The following is a 16,945-nucleotide window of genomic DNA, read 5'->3' on the forward strand; positions in this document are numbered from 1 at the left end:
TTGTGCTACCTCTGTAGAATTTAAGCCAAAAAACAAAGTGGTAACATCATGGAAAATTTTTTTAAAAAAAGGAAACTTTAGCTAACGATCTATGCATTGCTGAAGCATTCAGAGGTCGAGGTCTGCAATTTACTTTTTGGTTTGTTCTCGGCCATGCGGCGTGGCACGCGGGATCTTAGTTCCCTGATCAGAGATTGAACCTGCGCCTCCACGGTGGAAGTGTGGAGTCCTAACCACTGGACCGCCAGGGAATTCCCTGCAATTTATTCTGAAATGCCTAAAAAAATGAGCTGGCTGGGCAGGTGGAAAGAAATATGCTAATGCAGCATGGCAACCGAAGTGGGAGAGCCTAGGTGGTAGCCCATGGGTATTCCCATATAATCCCCTTAACTTTGCTGCATGTTTGAAAATTGTCATAATAAAATGTTGGGGGGGAAATGTCCTTTACTATTAGAAATGTGTAGTCAATTATTTTCTGAGATTTGCTTTAAAATCACTGTAAGAGAGTGATAGATGAAATAAAATTAGCCGAAAGTTGATGATTATCGAATAAGGCCCGGTCATGGGCCCACGGGTTCATTGTACTATTCTCTCTACTGGTGTGTGTTTGAAAACTTCCTTACTAGATAATTGACAAAGAAAAAGATACTTCTGGCTCTCTAGTGAAGAGAAGGGAGGAGGGAAAGGGTGGCAGGAGAGGCCAGAGTGAGGGTAGGGTTTGTGTTTCGGCGTCTGCTTTCAGTTGGGAGGGTGCCCAGGGGGGGAAGTGGTCACCTTCGGTTTTTCCCTAACTGAGGCCCCCCAACTCCCCTACCCGCACGCCTCCCACCCCCTGCCCCTATGCCTGCAGTCTGCCCACCCTCCAACATCAGCCTCACCGGAAGTGAGGCCCCAGGACAGCTCCCCCTCCCCGCACGCACCCCCCCTCCCCCCCCCCCGCCACCTCCACATCTGCTACTGATGTCAACAGCCAGGCTAGGCGGGGGCCATGTTTTTCGGTTCCCGCCTAGCCTCCAGGAGGGGGTGGACCCCCTCATCCCCACTCCTTACTCACAATGATGGACACTGTCACACCACATACTAGGCCCTGCCCTGGGCCAGAGACAAAATTTTATTGCAAAACTGGGACCTTCGAGTCACAAGGACGTCAAACCTGGCCTCTTCCCTGAAACGGGGAGTTGGAATCTGGCTCCATCCACTGGGGTCTAACTGGAGGCGGGTGGGGGGAGCAGGGGAGGTTTTCAACATGGTTATATAAGCTGGAGTGTGTGTGTGTGTGTGTGTGTGTGTGTGTGGAGTGTTCCCCTGATCTGAGTTTCCACGTATGTCCAAGTTTACTTTGTCCCCAGGCTTGTGCACAAATGCACACTGGGGTCTGTCTGTATTTGGGAGCATTTGGGGGATCAGGCTGCCTGAAAGGGGTGCCCTTGAGGGCTGAAGGTGCGGAGGAGGCCAGGGCTGGGCCTCCGCAGGAGTCGTATATCTTAGCGGGAAGATACCCCGGAGGCGGGCGGGTGTCCCACATGGGCTGGCTGTGTGGTTCAGTGGTTGGGGGCAGGTGGATGACGACAGTCTTATGCCTGGATAACGGTACGGTCACTTGAGGGCTGAGGACAGAGATGGTCTCTGTGTGGTGACATGAGGTGGCATGGGGCATGTTCTCTGCTCTAGGCTCCCAGAGATGGTGGCCCTGGTTAAGTCTGATGAGTTAAGAGGGCGCGTGGGCTGCAAACACTGTGGCTGTTTCCGTGGCTTGTGAAGGCGGCAGCTGAATCCCCACGTGTGCGTTGTGGGTCCGGGGGAGCTGTGCTGTGTATGAGTTGGTGGGTTACCCGGGCATGTGGTTGTGATTCCAGACGGACTAGGTTTGTCAGTAGAAAGCTGCGCGGCCCGAGTTGCCTTGTGGCCCTCGTGGGTGTGTCTGGGTGTGTGGTTGCGTGGTCTGATGACCCTGTGGATGTGTGTAGGCTTGAATATATGCGTGACCGACTCTAGAAAACAGCTACAGGTGTGGCGAAAGTGGCTGCCCGTGGTGTAGGCGTGTGGCTCAGGAGACACAGCCATGTCCATGGCAACCGCCAAGGCTGCTACCTCCCAAGTTTCCCTTCTTCATCCGGTCGACACGGTGGAGTGGGGTGGAGGTCAGCGGGGCCGGAATTGCAGCTGGAAGGCTGGGGGGATGTTGAAAAGGCCACTGACGGCCGGCTGAGGTTCAGGGCACCCGGTGGACACGGGTTCCCAGCGAGAAGGCCTGCAGGATGGCGGTGAACAGGAGGAAGAGCTCGGTCCGAGCCAGGCCCTCCCCGAGGCAGACACGCTTACCTGGAGGGGAGACAGATGGCGCTGTGCCAACCGTCCTCACACCCAGGCCTGTGGGAGGACCAGTGGGTAGACAGGGGCGGACCCAGCAGATACCTAAGGAGAAGGGCAGGAAGGCCTCGTGCTTTTTGAACTTTCCGTCTGCATCCAGGAATCGTCCTGGGTTGAACTCCTCGGGCTGTTTGAAGACCTCAGGGTCATGCAGGATGGAACCAAGGAGGGGGAAGACCTCCGTGCCCTGAGGGGAGATCATAACAAAACTACAAACATCCCTCACCCCGCAGGCCTTCAGTCCTCGAGGGCGGAGCACAAGAGTCTGGTGTGTTGGGGAGACCGGTTCACGGAACACAGCGGCATCACAGCGGCATCACAGTTTATCGAGTGCTTGCTATGTGTCAGGCACTTTATTAATCAGTACATATGTATCGCCTCATATGTAATAGGTACATGTATTATACTCACACAACACACTCACAAACATACACACAAACTCACTAAATCTTTTTAACAAGTCTAGGGAACAGTTAGTAATATGATCCCATTTTAAAGATGGGGGAGGGACTTCCCTGGTGGTCCAGTGGCCTAAGACTCCGCGCTCCCAATGCAGGGGACTCAGGGTTCGATCCCTGGCCGGGGAACTAGATCCCACATGCATGCCACAACTAAGAGTTCGCATGCCACAACTAAGGAGCCCTCTTGCCGCAACTAAGACCCAGCACAACCAAATAAATAAATAAATAAAATATCTAAAAAAACCAAACCAACGAAAGATAATGTCTTAGAGGCTGCTTATAAGGCGGGGAAGATAACTGTCCACTGGTTAAACAGGGTGCCAGGAACAGTCAGGTCTGTAACTCGGTAGTACAAATGGATTAAAGGATAGGGCTAACACTGATGCAACAGTGTGGAATATTAAAAAAAAAAAAAAAAAAAAAGATGGAGGACTTCCCTGGTGGTCCAGTGGTTAAGACTCCGTGCTCCCACTATAGGGGGCACGGGTTCGATCCCTGGTCAGGGAACTAAGATCCTGCAAGTCGCGTGGTGCAGCCAAAACAAACAAAAAGTGGGAAAACAGAGGCCAGAGAACGTAAGCAACTTGCCCAAAGCAACATTTGGACGTGGCAGAGCTTGTTATTTTTATGTTTGTTTTTAAACTTTGGGGCTATGTTGTGATTCAGCTGTGGCTGTCCTAAGGCACTTGGCTAAGAGTCCAGCTTTCTGCCACTATGATCTTCTGGAGGTGAAGGGTGGGTGGATGGGGGCTGCCCGTGAAGGCTTCCCCTGCCCAGGTTTGGGGAGAGGGGCAGCCCCTTCCGCTGAGATCAGAGTCCCCATGTTCCCAGGACTGTGGTGGAGGGTGAAGGAAGGTAGGGAGTATGAGGAGAGGGCGAGGGATCTCCTTTGTTAGGGATTCTGGCTAATGGGGCTCCGAGTTGGGAAGGTGAGTGAGGCTTCAGGAAAAGGTCAGGCTAATGTTAAAATAAGAGAAAGGCAGATAGCAGTGTTTAACCACTGCTAAAGCATAGGCTCTGGGTTCAAATCCTGCCCCTACCGCTTGTAGGCTGGGAGAGCTTGCCAAGTCTTCTAACCTATCAAGGCCTCAGTTTCCTCATTTGTAAAATGGGTGTGATAATGATGTGATAATGATGTAGCGCTGCTCTGAAGATTAAATAAGGTAATACATGTAAAGCATTTAGAATAATACCGGGCACAGAGCAGATCCTCGATCACAGATGCCCTGTTATTGCTATTACCATTATCAGTAGTTGCTGTAGTTGCAAGAGTCATTGCTTTAGCAATAGTCGCTGCTGTGGTGTACATAGGAGCCCCACCCCCAGCACAAAGAGTTCATTCGGGTGTTTAACAAGCATCATTTCACAGATTACTTACAATCCCAAGATGATAACTATTATTACTCCCAATTTAGAAGAGGGGGGACTTCTCCAGTGGCACAGTGGTTAAGAATCCACCTGCTTGGGGCTTCCCTGGTGGCGCAGTGGTTGAGAGTCCGCTGCCGATGCAGGCGACACGGGTTCATGCCCCGGTCCGGGAAGATCCCACATGCCACGGAGGCAACTAAGCCTGTGCACCACAACTACTGAGCCTGCGCTCTAGAGCCCGTGAGCCACAACTACTGAGCCTGTGTGCCACAACTACTGAAGCCCGCGCGCCTAGAGCCCGGGCTCCGCAACAAGAGAAGCCACCGCAAAGAGAAGCCCGCACACGGCAACAAAGTGTAGCCCGTGCTCGCCGCAACTAGAGAAAGCCTGTGTGCAACGGAGACCCAACGCAGCCAAAAATATATAAATAAATTAATTAATTTAAAGAAAAAAAAAAAGAAGAGGAGTAGATGGAGTTTCAGAGGGTGAAGTGATTTGCCCAAGGTCTCAGCTAGAAAACAGCAGGACTGGATTCTAACTGCTATGAACTGGATTCTACAATGAGCTCAAGGAGGGAGCAGCTTGCCCGAAGGCACCTTCGGTTTCCAGGGAGAGGTCGCCCCCTGGTGGTGCTGGTTCTGAGTTGCTCTGGAATGAAGGGGCAGGACTGAGAGAGAGAGAGAGAGAGAGAGAGAGAGAGAGAGAGGGAGAGAGAGATTGTGTGTGTGTGTGTGTGTGTTGGGAAGGAGGGAGAGGCCTGATCGTGTTTGCAGCCAGGTGGAGGGTGAGGGCTTCCGTCGGCCCTCAGTTCTCAAATTGCTTCCCTGCCTGTCACGTTATCTGATTGTCCCCACCACGATTGGAAGGAGTAGAATTAGGATCCATTGGACACATGGGAGAAATCGAGGCTCAGAGACAGAGTCAAAAGGCAAGAAAAATGTACACAGAAAGAAACAAAGAGAGATGCAGACACAGGGACACAGAAAAAAGAAAGGAAGATGTCAGCCAGAGAGGAGAGAGAAGAGGAAGAAGATGCAGAGACAAACTGACCAAGATTCAGAAGAAGAGACAAAGATAGCAACGGACTCAGGCCCTCAGGTCCGAGGACAGAGACAGCTGCTGGGCCTGGCTGACCCACACACCCACCTGGGGCAGGGTGTACCCCCGGAAGCGGGTGGTCTTGACGAGGGTTCGGGGCACTCCCATGGGTACAAGCGCCAGCAGCCGCTGCGCCTCATGCAGAACCGCGTCCGTGTAGGGGAGGCGGGCTCGGTCCCCCAGGCTTGGCGCCTGGCCGGGCCCCAGCTCCCGCGTCAGCTCCGCCTGCACTCGCTCTGCATCCAAGAAGAGGAGAGTTGGAGGTCAAAGGTGGGGCGGGGGCCCTACGATCCTCCCTCCGAGGCCCCATCTTCTTTATTTTTTAAGGTTTATTTATTTGGCCATGCCACACGGACCTTAGTTCCCCAAGCAGGGATTGAACCCGGGGCCCTCGGCAGTGAAAGTGCGGAGTCCCAGCCACTGGACCGCCAGGGAGTTCCCGGACGCTCCATCTTCCCGAGCAGCTGTGGTTAGGGGTGAGGCTGGCAGGCAGGGAGGAAGAGTCCTCCAGCCCTCTGGCAGACCGGGTCCCACACATCCCGTGTGGTGGACATCACATCTCTCCTCTTTTTTTTTTTTTTTTTTAACAGTACGCGGGCCTCTCACTATTGCGGCCTCTCCCGCTGCGGAGCACAGGCTCCGGATGCGCAGGCCCAGCGGCCATGGCTCACGGGCCCAGCCACTCCCACGGCATGTGGGATCCTCCCGGACTGGGGCACGAACCCGTGTCCCCTGCATTGGCAGGTGGACTCTCAACCACTGCGCCACCAGAGAAGCCCACATCTCTCCTCTTTCAATTCCCATAGCCATCCTGTGAGGTGGGGGAACATAATCTAGCCCCATGTCCCAGGTAAGGACAGAGGCCTAGTGAGCTGAAATAGCAGCTGACATCTTCCAGGTCAGCCCACCCCCCTGGCTCGACAGCACTGAACGCAGCTACGTGACCCTGAAATGCTGGAGTTCCTTGGGGCACATTCCCAGCCCTGCCTCACCCACTTACCCTCCCTCACCAACACAGCTTCAGGTCTTGCCTGTGCCCTGATAACCCCAATCTGTTTCTTATCTCCAGTCCTGATGCAGGTGTCTCGTGGCCTTCTGGATGTCCCCCCACCCCCGGTGGTTCCAGGTCCCTCACACTCAAATTGTCCCCAAATGGCTTCAGCATCTCCCCTGAAATAGCTCCTTATCCCTTCTGTCCCCATCTCAGGATGGCCTCATGGTCCCCCGGTCCCCTGGCCAGAGCCCTGGGCCTGTCCCTGGATGCCTCCCTCCCTTGTCATTCTCCACCACCTGCCTACTTGGACCCCCCTCTCCTCCCCACAGCTTGGCCCAGCCCTGTTTGTTCTCTCCGGCCTAGGTCCCTACCTTGTCCTCTGCCCTGGGCAGAGGGCATCCTGGGCTCCTGGCATCCTCTTCCAGACCCTACAACTTACCTCTTCATGACAGACCAAAGGATTTTTCTAAAATGGTCATTTGTCCCTGCCCTCCCCTGCTCAACGACCTTCCATGGCTCCCCATGGCTCAGGATTAGGTGCACAACGTACCGCCAAGGCGGCAAGGCCGGAGACGCCTCCTGCCTCATTTCTCATTTTACTAGACCTCTCACTGCAGCCGGCAGTCCGCACGCTTCTTGCTTTTCAGACGCACCGGATGCCAGTTCATTCTCGCCTCCAGGCTCTGGCTCAGGCTGTCCACTCCCCTAAACATCCTTCCTCTCGAGCCCTCCCTCCTGTTCCCAGGGCCTGGCTGGTGGAGAAGCTTCCTACCTTGGACCTGAGGGTATTTCAGCAGGAGCAGGAGAGTGTAGCGAATCGTGGTGCTGACTGTCACCGTCCCGGCGAACAACAGATAAATGACCGTCATCAGCAAGTTCTTGTCAGTGAACTCTGTGTTAGGGTCTTGCTTCTCCTGGGGGAAACCAGGCAGAGGGGCTCAGAGAACACAGGCTGCCGGGAGGAGAGACCCAGCACAGCCAGGTTTGGGGTGCAGCACAGCAAGTTATAACTTTGTCAGGGAGTTTAAATAAATGTGTGAGAAAGTTGGGAAGTAGGCTCTTGATATTAGTCCTCTCGGGGTGAAATGTTTTAAAAATAAAAGAGAGGGGCTTCCCTGGTGGCGCAGTGGTTGAGAGTCCGCCTGCCGATGCAGGGGACATGGGTTCGTGCCCCGGTCCGGGAAGATCCCACGTGCCGCGGAGCGGCTGGGCCCGTGAGCCATGGCCGCTGAGCCCTGCGCGTCCAGAGCCGGTGCTCCGCAGCGGGAGAGGCCACAACAGTGAGAGGCCCGCGTACCGCAAAACAAAAACAAAAACAAAAACAAAAACAAACAAAAAATAAAAATGAAAGAGAGTGGCCACTATAAAACGAACAAACAAACAGAAAATGACAAGTGTTGGTGGAGACACGGAGAAACCGGAACCCCTGTCGCCAAGGGGGTATATAAAAGGGTGCAGCTGTTATGGCAAATGGTACCGCGATTCCTCAAAAAAGTAAAATAGATTTACCATGTGATCCAGCAGTTCCACTTCTGGGGATTTATCCAGAAGAGTAGAAAGCAGGATCTTGAAGAACATTTGTATACCTATGTTCATAGCAGCATTATTCATAATAGCCAAAAGGTGAAAGCAACCCCAAGTGTCCACTGATAGATGAATGTGCTATATCCACACAGTGGAATATGATTCAGCCTTAAAAAGGAAGGAAATCTTGTCACATGCTGCAATGTGACTGAAACTTGACCACATTATGCTAAGTGAGATAAGCCACGAAAGGACAAATACTGTGTGATCCCACTTATATGAGGTCCCTAGAGTAGGCAAATTCATAGAGTAAGGAAGTAGGAGGGTGGGGGCTGAGGGCTGGGGGAGGGAAGGATGGGGATCTGTTGTTAATGGGTATAGAATTTCAGTTTTGCAACTTGAAAGTGTTCTGGAGATGGATGGTTGTCATGTGAATATCTAAACACCCACTGAACTGTACACTTGAAAATGGCTAAGTTTTATGTTATGTATATTTTACTATAATTAAATTAAAAAAGTTTTTTTTGGCCATGCCACATGACTTGTGGGATCCTAGTTTCCTGACCAGGGATCGAACCCGGGCCTCCTGCAGTGGAAGCACGAGTCCTAACCACTGAACCGCCAGGGAATTCCCATTCCCTTTCATTTCTTAAATTAAAAAGATTTACTTATATTTGAGATTAACAGATACACACTACTATATATAAAATAGATAAACAAGGACCTACTGTATAGCACAGGGAACTATATTTAATGTCTTACAATAACCTATAATGGAAAAGAATCTGAAAAGAATATATATATGATTCAGTTTCATATATATATAACCGAATCACTCTGCTGTATATTTGAAACATTATAAATCAACTATACTTCAGTAAAAAAATAAAAATTAAAAAAATTCAGGGGACTTCCCTGGTGACACAGGGGTGAAGAATCCGCCTGCCAATGCAGGGGACACGGGTTCGAGCCCTGGTCCGGGAAGATCCCACGTGCCATGGAGCAACTAAACCCATGCGCCACAACTACTGAGCCTGCTCTCTAGAGCCCGCGAGCCACAACTACTGAGCCCGTGTGCCACAACTAATGAAGCCCGTGCGCCTAGAGCCTGTGCTCCACAAGAGAAGCCACCGCAATGAGAAGCCCACACACCGCAATGAAGAGTAGCCTCCACTCGCTGCAACTAGAGAAAGCCTGCTCACAGCAACGAAGACCCAACGCAGCCAAAAATAAATAAATAAAAATAAATAAATGTATAAAAAAAAAAATTCGGGAATTCTCTGGCTGTCCAGTGGTAGGTCTCTGTGCTTTCACTGCCGAGGGCCCAGGTTCAGTCTCTGGTTGGGAACTGAGATCCCACAAGCCACATGGTAGCCCCCCCCCCGCAAAAAAAGGGCCACAGAGTTAAGAAAAAAAATCTCTCTCTCCGTGAACAGGGCGGCTGCATTTATTCAAAGGATGTGGCCCTGAATATCTCCCATAATTGCAAAGTATGTACAATTCAAAACGAGTTATTTCCACAGGGATCATCTTAATTCTAATTTTCTCATATGATAATTGTTCTCACATAATTAATAAAGAGGACTTTATTAGTCTAATTAGACATTGCAAGGTTTCATAAGTAAACGATTGTAATTCATAGGAACTTTCCCGTGTGGGTTGGGGGAAGTCATGGTGGGGATTACCGGTGGTAAGTCATTGGGCATGAGGCCTGGGCGGGGGGGGGTGCTGAGGTTGGAGGGAGGAGAAAAAGGAGAGATGCAAGTGACTCAGACACACATTCACAGAGCGACGTGCAGAGAGAAAGAAGGAGGGTGACAGAGTGTCCCAGCTATACCCGGGTGTAGGGGCTGGCCAGGAGGCCCCCAACCCTAAGCTTCCCCCCACCTTTGCCATCTTCAGCAAGAAGGCATCCACAATGTCGCGTGCGGGGCCTGAAGTGTCCAGGCTCCTCTGGTGCCGCTGTATCTGCTGGGTGGCGAAGGCAGCCACAGTGCACACTTGTCGAGGAGCTGCGTGTAGGGGCCCGGGAGGTGCTGCAGGAGCCGTGAGAACATCTCGTAGGTCTGCGGTGGGGACGGGCAGCCGTTTTCACAGGGGCCTGGCCCTGCACCAGGGCAGAGGGGCAGGTGGACAGGGCGCTCTGGGGTTACCTGAAAGAGGTGGGCAGGAGCCTTTGGAGAGAGAGGGATCCCACCCCCTTACCTGGGCCCACGGGGAGCTGACCCCCACGACGATGCCACTAGCCGCCCGGACCAAGGCCTGGAACTCCTCGTCGTCATAGGGGAAGCGGAGGCGGAAGACGAGGGAGCAGATGATGTTGGAGGTGGCCTGGGCCAGCAGCAGAGAGGGGTCAAAAGGCCATCCTGGGGAGGAGGGGACAGGGAGGGGGGTTGTGATGGAGACGGGCAGAGGGGCGCTGACGTAGGGCGGAGCCTGTCCACGAAGATGGAGTGGGGGCCAGACCCGACCGGAAAGAGACAGCAGAAAGAGTGAGACAGAGACAGACAGGGAAAGAGAGAGTTAGACACGGAGAGAGACAGAGAAAGACAGAGGCAGACTTACAGGAGAGAAAAACAGAAAAATAGGGACTTCCCTGATGGTCCAGTGGTTAAGACTCCGCACTTCCAATGCAGGGGGCGCGGGTTTGATCCCTGGTGGGGGAACTAAGATCCCACATGCTGCACAGTCAAAAAAAAAAGAGGAGAGGCAGAAAGAGTGACGTGACAGTACGAGGGACACAGAGACCCTCAGGGAGACAGCAGGATAGAGGCAGAAGGTGGAGGAGGAGAGAGGTGGAATGATTGGAGTCCCCAGCCCAGTCCGCGAGGGAAGGCCCTACCACACTCGGGCACCCTGCTGACCTTTGGTCCTCCGGAGCGCCTCCACCAGACACCGGGCCTCCGCCTGGATCAGCTCCTCACCTTCTCGTTTCCCCATGCCCAAGTCCCGCAGGGCCAGCGTGGTGAACTTCCTCAGCTGCCTCCATCGCTCCCCATTAGAGAAGAAAACCCCTGCACAGAAGGCTAGACTCAAGGAGGGACCAGCCCTCCCCCGTTCCCTAGGATTCCTCCCTTCCTCCCAGTGAGGTGCCCTGTCCTAAGTCCACATGAGCCTAGCGCAAGAAGGAGGGCCCACGAGGTGCTCAATAATTGCCTAACCTTGCATCGGAGGGTGACCTCCTCTGAGGAGTTGGTATCTGGGATTACCCAGGCTCCTTGTGTTCTGTGATTCACCAGCGTGTGTGAAGATTTCGTCCTTCCTGCTGGCTATCCATCTTTTTATTCCTCTATTCACCCACCCATCCATTTACCATTCCTTCCTCTTTCCTCTTTCTCCCTTCCTCCCACCCTTCTATCCATGCATCCATCCATCGATACCAACATTTATGGAGTATTATTGGGTCCCATGCCCCATGCCAACTGGAGGTTGAAAAGGGAGGGAGATGGATGGAATTGCACTGTTTTCCTCCTTATCCAAGAGGCCTGGACAGTCCCTTCCCTGGTCTGAGCTGTTTCCACTTGTAGAATGCCAGTCTGTAATGGCCTTCTGGGCGCCTCCTCCTGGATGTCCCCTGCCCACCCATCCCTCCGCTGTGTCCCAAACTGGCCTCAGCATCTCTCTTTCTCATCAACATCCCATCCCCTGGCTAGAGCCCTGCATTCCTCTCCCAACCACCTCCCCTCTTCCACTCAACAGCCCCAGCCCCGGTCCAGCCCAGTCCCCTTGCTGGGCTCCCACACAGCAACCAGAGGATCTTTGTAACTCTGACTCTACCCTTTCCCAGAAAAACCCAAAGTCCAAACTCTGGCTTGACTCGGGCCCTGCGTGATCAGGCTCCGAAGACGTCTCCAGCTTTGCTACTAATTCAATTGCACTGGGCTTTTCTCACTTCCTCAAAGGTGCCAGGATGCCCCCTCTAGGCCTTTGCCCCGGCTGTTCCCTCTTCCTGGATCACTCAACTCTTCATCCTCACTGAACTAACTGCACTCAGCCTTCAGGTCTCAGTTCAAATGTCAACTCCGCTAGGATGCCTTCTCTGATTCCTCCCATTCTCCTCCCCAAATCCCTCTGCCCCCCTGGCCAGTAAAGGTCCCCTGTGTCCTGCTCTTAAGGCTGTACCTCTCACTTTAGAAATCTAGTCTCTCCCTCCATTGTCTTATTGCAAAGCCCACATGTCCCACAGTAAGAACATGTCACCACATCTGTCACCTCTGTGTCCCCAGTACCAAGCCAGGTGTAATGAAAATTTGTCAGTTGATGAGTGAATGCTTCTTCCCTCACCTCCATGCTTTTGTACGTGCTGGTCTCTCTGCCTGGACCACCCTTCCCACTCATCCTATGAGTCTCAGCTCAGACACCCCGTCTTTTAGGAAGACGTCCTGGACAACCTCCACCCGACAGGCTGGGCCAGGCGCCTCCTCCAATTCCTCTCTGGACTGTCACTGTCTAGTGACAGGTCTGTTTCTTCCCGGCCCATGCGCTCTGGGAGCATGACTGAGGCTGTTTATTCAAGGCTGTGTTCCCTGGAGCGCCCAGCACCGGCTTCCAGCTTTCAGTCTTAACAGAGAATAGTTTGTACATTTTGAGTGTTTGCCCACTGATTCCCAGTGCCTCAAATGCTCTCCCTCTTCCTCCCAGCCCTGGGGCTTCGCCTGGAACATTAATAACGCTGCTACAACCAGGTGACTAATGGGTGCTTACTTCGTGCTATCCTCAGTGCAATCCTACACAGTAGGCACTGTCATCAACCCATTTTAGATGAGAAAACAGAGGCCCAGAGACACTGAACTGCATGGAAGGTCACATACGAGTAAGTGGTGGCAGGCTCTGAGTGAAGGACCCCGCAGCCTCCAGCTCCCCTTTTGACTCACCATGGCCATCAAAGGTTCCGTTCAGTGTTGCCACCAAACCCCGTCCGCTGAACGCCTCGGCCTGACCTCTCAGGGCCTCCTGCACAGCCTCACGCCCAACCAGGACCACCACGCGCCGCCAGGGTCCCAGGTACACAGTGAACACTGGTCCATACTTCTTACTCAGCTGGGAGCAGGGACCGAGAAGGGGTGAGTGACGTGGGGAAGTCTACTGCCTTTTAAAGTCTTGTGTCCATCCTGGCCCCTGCCGCTGGATGAGCCACCTAAGAGAAGCCCTTCCTGCCTCGCCCCAAACTGAAGCAGTCCCTTTGGAAGATTCAGTTCTTGTTTTGCACCAAGCTCCCAGCATTTCACCCCCCTCCCCCACAAGAGTCCTCCTTGCTCAAACTCCCTCACCCAACACACTCTCTGGTCCCCATTCCCTTACCCCCTGCAGAGCCCTAACTTCTGACACTGGGACAACCCAGAACCCACCCCCGCTCCCACAGCACAGACCTATAGCAGCAAAAATGGGTAGCTGCAGCTGTGGCCTCCCATAATCCCTCATCTCCCCATCCCCGAAAAAAAAAAATTAAACCCCAACTATCCCTTTCAACCACTGCTAAATCCTCAAAGTCTGGAGCAGCTACCACGGAGCACTGGTGCAATGCTCGCTACCCCCCTCCTTGCCATGTCTGGAAGACACCGGAATGGGGAACCTCTGGCCTCTTTTCACTACCCCCCGCCAAAAGTTTGGAGACTGCCTCAGCCTCCTGTCTCTCTCTCCTTCCTTTCTGTGTCCCACGAACTTCCAGCTCCCTCCCTCCTAGCTGAGCTCCGCCTATCCCCCCCTCCCCCAGCCCCCCAGCCCCATCGGTCTCCGCAGACAAATTCCTGGAATCCTCCAGCCTCTGCCTCCAACTCCCCCGGGGACACCCTCTCTTTTTTATTCTCTGCCCCCTCCTCAGGATACTCACGTGTATCTCCCCTCTACCTCTCCCTCTGGGTCAAGTCACCACCATCACACCATCAGTTTCTCTTCCGCTTGACGACTCGTCTCTCTCACCTTTGGTTCCCTGCCCCCCTCCCCCCTCCCAACCTTCCCAGGATTCTGCCAGTCTCTCTAACCCGGGCCCCCTGGCCCCCTGGAGCCTGCTTTCCGGCTCTCACGCCGTCTCCAGGATTCGGGGGCAGGATTCTGCTCCTCCTAGCCCGGGTGCCCCACCCCCTCTCCCTGCGACTCCCCCAACTCTCTCAGCTCTGCCCTGGGACCCTTCATCCGCATCCCCTAGGATACCTAAGGGCCTCGCTGCGTGGTTTGTCTTCCTGGGGTCCCCCCCCTCTCCTGGCCCTGGTACCCTCCCACCCCCTCCTAGCCAGGGCGTCTGCGCGCCCCCTCACCCGTAAGAGCCCCAAGTACAGCGCCCCAGGCCGGAGCTGCAGGAGGTTCCCCAGCAGCGGCAGCGGCGTGGGCCCAGGGGGCAGGTGGCCTCGCGTCCGGGTCCCAGGCAGCGCCAGCGCCAGCAGCAGCAGCGCCAGCAGCAGCAGCAGCGCCCAGGTGCCCGCCGCCTCCATCTCGGCAGGTCGGCTGCTTCTCGGGCTCCCAGACGCTCCACGCGGCTGGGCCAGCTGGGGGCGGGTGCCGGGCGGCTCCTTCCCCGAAGAAATCTGGCGGAGGGAGGCGGGGCAGCTAGCCTTTCCCCCTGCCTCCGGGCAGGATTCTCTCCCCGCCGCCGGATTTCTTTCTCCCAGACCACCGCCGCCGCCTGGTGTCCAGGACACACTCGAACGCTAGTCTCCCCGGTCACCCAGGTTCGAGGGGGTGGAGACAGCTCTTTGCACCACAGGTAGGGCGTGGGCAGGCGGGGAGATCCTAGAAACCTGAGACTTTGGCCGCCACCAGGAGGCCACACCCCGTGCCTGGCGGTGACCCCGCACCGCCCTCCCCGACTCCTACCTCCCTCCTCACTGTTATCCGGTGTGCATTCGCGTGTGCGTGCGTGTGTGGGGTCTTTAAGCCAATTTCCTCCAACACCTTACATCTTCACCACGAACTAGGAGGAACGTGACCTTGAACCATACATAAAATAGCTAACCCACAAGGACTTACTGTACAGCCCAGGGAACTATACTTGATAGCTTGTAATAACCTGTAATGGAAAAGAATCTGAAAAGGAATATATATCTGGGACTTCCCTGCTGGCTCAGTGGTTAAGAATCCGCCTGCCAATGCAGGGGACACAGTTGGAGTCCTGGTGTGGGAAGATCCCACATGCCACGGAGCAACAAAGCCCGTGGGCCACCCGGCGCTCTGGGGCCCACGAGCCGCAACTACTGAGCCCGCGTGCCACAACTGCTGAACCCCCCCCATAGCCCGTGCTCTGCAACAAGAGAAGCCAACGCAATGAGAAGCCCGCGCACCACAACGAAGAGTAGCTCCCGCTCGCCACAACTAAGGAAAGCCCCAGCACAGCAATGAAGACCCAGCGCAGCCAAAAATAAATTAATTTAAAAAAGAATATATATATGTATGTATAGCTGACTCACTGTGCTGTACCTGAAACTAACACGACATTGTAAATCAACCATACTTCAATAACAATTAATTAATTAATTAACAAACAGAAAACCAATAAAGGATCTGAGGTTCAGAGAGTCTTAGGCCACACAGCTAACAAAGCCGCACAGCTGGGGTTTGAATTCAGACCGGTCTGAATGATTGACTAAATCATTCATTCACTTAGCAGTATAGTATAGTGGTTAGAAACATGATGTCTGAAGCCAGACCACTTGAGTTCACAGCCTAGCTTCTCTGTTAATTCTTCTTTAAGAATGGGGATCTGTTTCAGAATTAAACAGTTATGTGTGGGAATTCCTTGGCTGTCCAGTTGTTAGGACTCCGGGCTCTAACTGCCGAGGACCAGGGTTCAATCCCTGGTCCGGGAATTAAAATCCCACAAGCCGTGCGGCCAAAAAAAAGATAGGTACGTGTGTACATAACTTAAAACAGGGCCAGGTGCATATATAACAAGCATTAAATAAATGCAAAGCTAATATTCTTCCAATTAATTGTTATTGAGGTCTAGTTGTAATAGAGAGAAGGACCTTGCCCTCTCAGAGCACTTGTCCCCATGCAAATGAACTTGTAAATTAAGATAATTTCAGGAAGTGCAAAGGCCTGCCAGGGGAATGGGCTTGTTGAGGCAGAAGATGGTTACAATGTCAGATCCATGCTGTAGCCCCAGCATCTAGAGCAGTGCCTGGCACACAGTAGATGCTCAATAAATATCTGTTGCATCAAAGATTGAATGCAGGCGATGATGCTATCGAGGTCAGCAGGGACGTTGTGGAAAAGATTTGGCATTTTATTTCTAGTGCAAGGGGAAGCAGTTGAAGGGTTTCTAGCAGGAAGTTACTTGGTTTGCTTTGCATTTTCATTTAACATTTTATTAGGAAACCTTTAAAACATACCAGACACCTATATATTCACCATCTAGCTTCCACCAATGACATTTGAACTATCCTTGCTTTTTTATGTATCTATTAATCTTGTCCCAATTCATCTTTTTTTTTTTTTTTTTGATGCATCTCAAAGACAGTTGCAGGGCTCTCCTGGTGGGGCAGTGGTTAAGAATTTGCCTGCCAATGCAGGGGACACAGGTTCGAGCCCTGATCCAGGAAGATCCCACGTGCTGCGGAGTGGCTGGGCCCGCGTGCCGCAACTACTGAGCCTGCCAGTATAGAGCCCGTGCTCTGCAACAAGGGAAGCCACCGCAATGAGAAGCCCACGCACTGCAACGAAGAGTAGCCCCCGCTCACCGCAACTCGAGAGAGCCCATGCGCAGCAACGAAGACCCAGCGTAGCCAAAAAAAACCTAAAAATAAACACAGACAGTTGCAGACACCAGTACCCTTCACTCCTAAACACATCAGCATGCATATCATTTGCTAGAGTTAACATTGGTGTACAGGTCATTCCTTGCCACCTCCCGGGTAAATTTACACACTATGAAATGCACAAATTTCGACACATAGGTACATCCTCCGTGTGACCCAAACTCCTATAAGGATACAGAGAGTTACCATCATCCCAGAAACCTCCCTCCTGACCTCTCCCGTCAATTCCCCCACTCCCACCACTGTACTGATCAATGCCGCCCCGCCCCCCACCAAAGATTCGTTTTCTCTTTGCTTTTTTTTTTCAGCCGCGCAGCTTGTGGGATCTTCGTTCCCCTGAGCAGGCATCAAACCTGGGCCCTTGGCAGTGAAAAGTGCAG

At 53.2% G+C, this 16,945-nt stretch overlaps 1 protein-coding gene across 1 annotated transcript; it reads right to left on the reverse strand.

The window, feature by feature from the left end:
- Nucleotides 1–1,078: 1,078 nt before the first annotated feature.
- On the reverse strand, nt 1,079–14,545 carry LOC116743547 (cytochrome P450 2S1-like). The gene is given in 12 exon segments (XM_032612087.1): nt 1,079–2,207; nt 2,210–2,239; nt 2,242–2,322; nt 2,416–2,557; nt 5,346–5,533; nt 7,064–7,205; nt 9,703–9,821; nt 9,824–9,881; nt 10,021–10,181; nt 10,680–10,829; nt 12,690–12,855; nt 14,070–14,545. Coding segments are annotated over 12 exon segments (1,476 nt in total). The 5' UTR covers nt 14,244–14,545; the 3' UTR covers nt 1,079–2,142.
- Nucleotides 14,546–16,945: the final 2,400 nt, after the last annotated feature.

This window comes from Phocoena sinus, chromosome 19, assembly GCF_008692025.1.
Source record: "Phocoena sinus isolate mPhoSin1 chromosome 19, mPhoSin1.pri, whole genome shotgun sequence".
NCBI lineage: Eukaryota > Metazoa > Chordata > Mammalia > Artiodactyla > Phocoenidae > Phocoena > Phocoena sinus.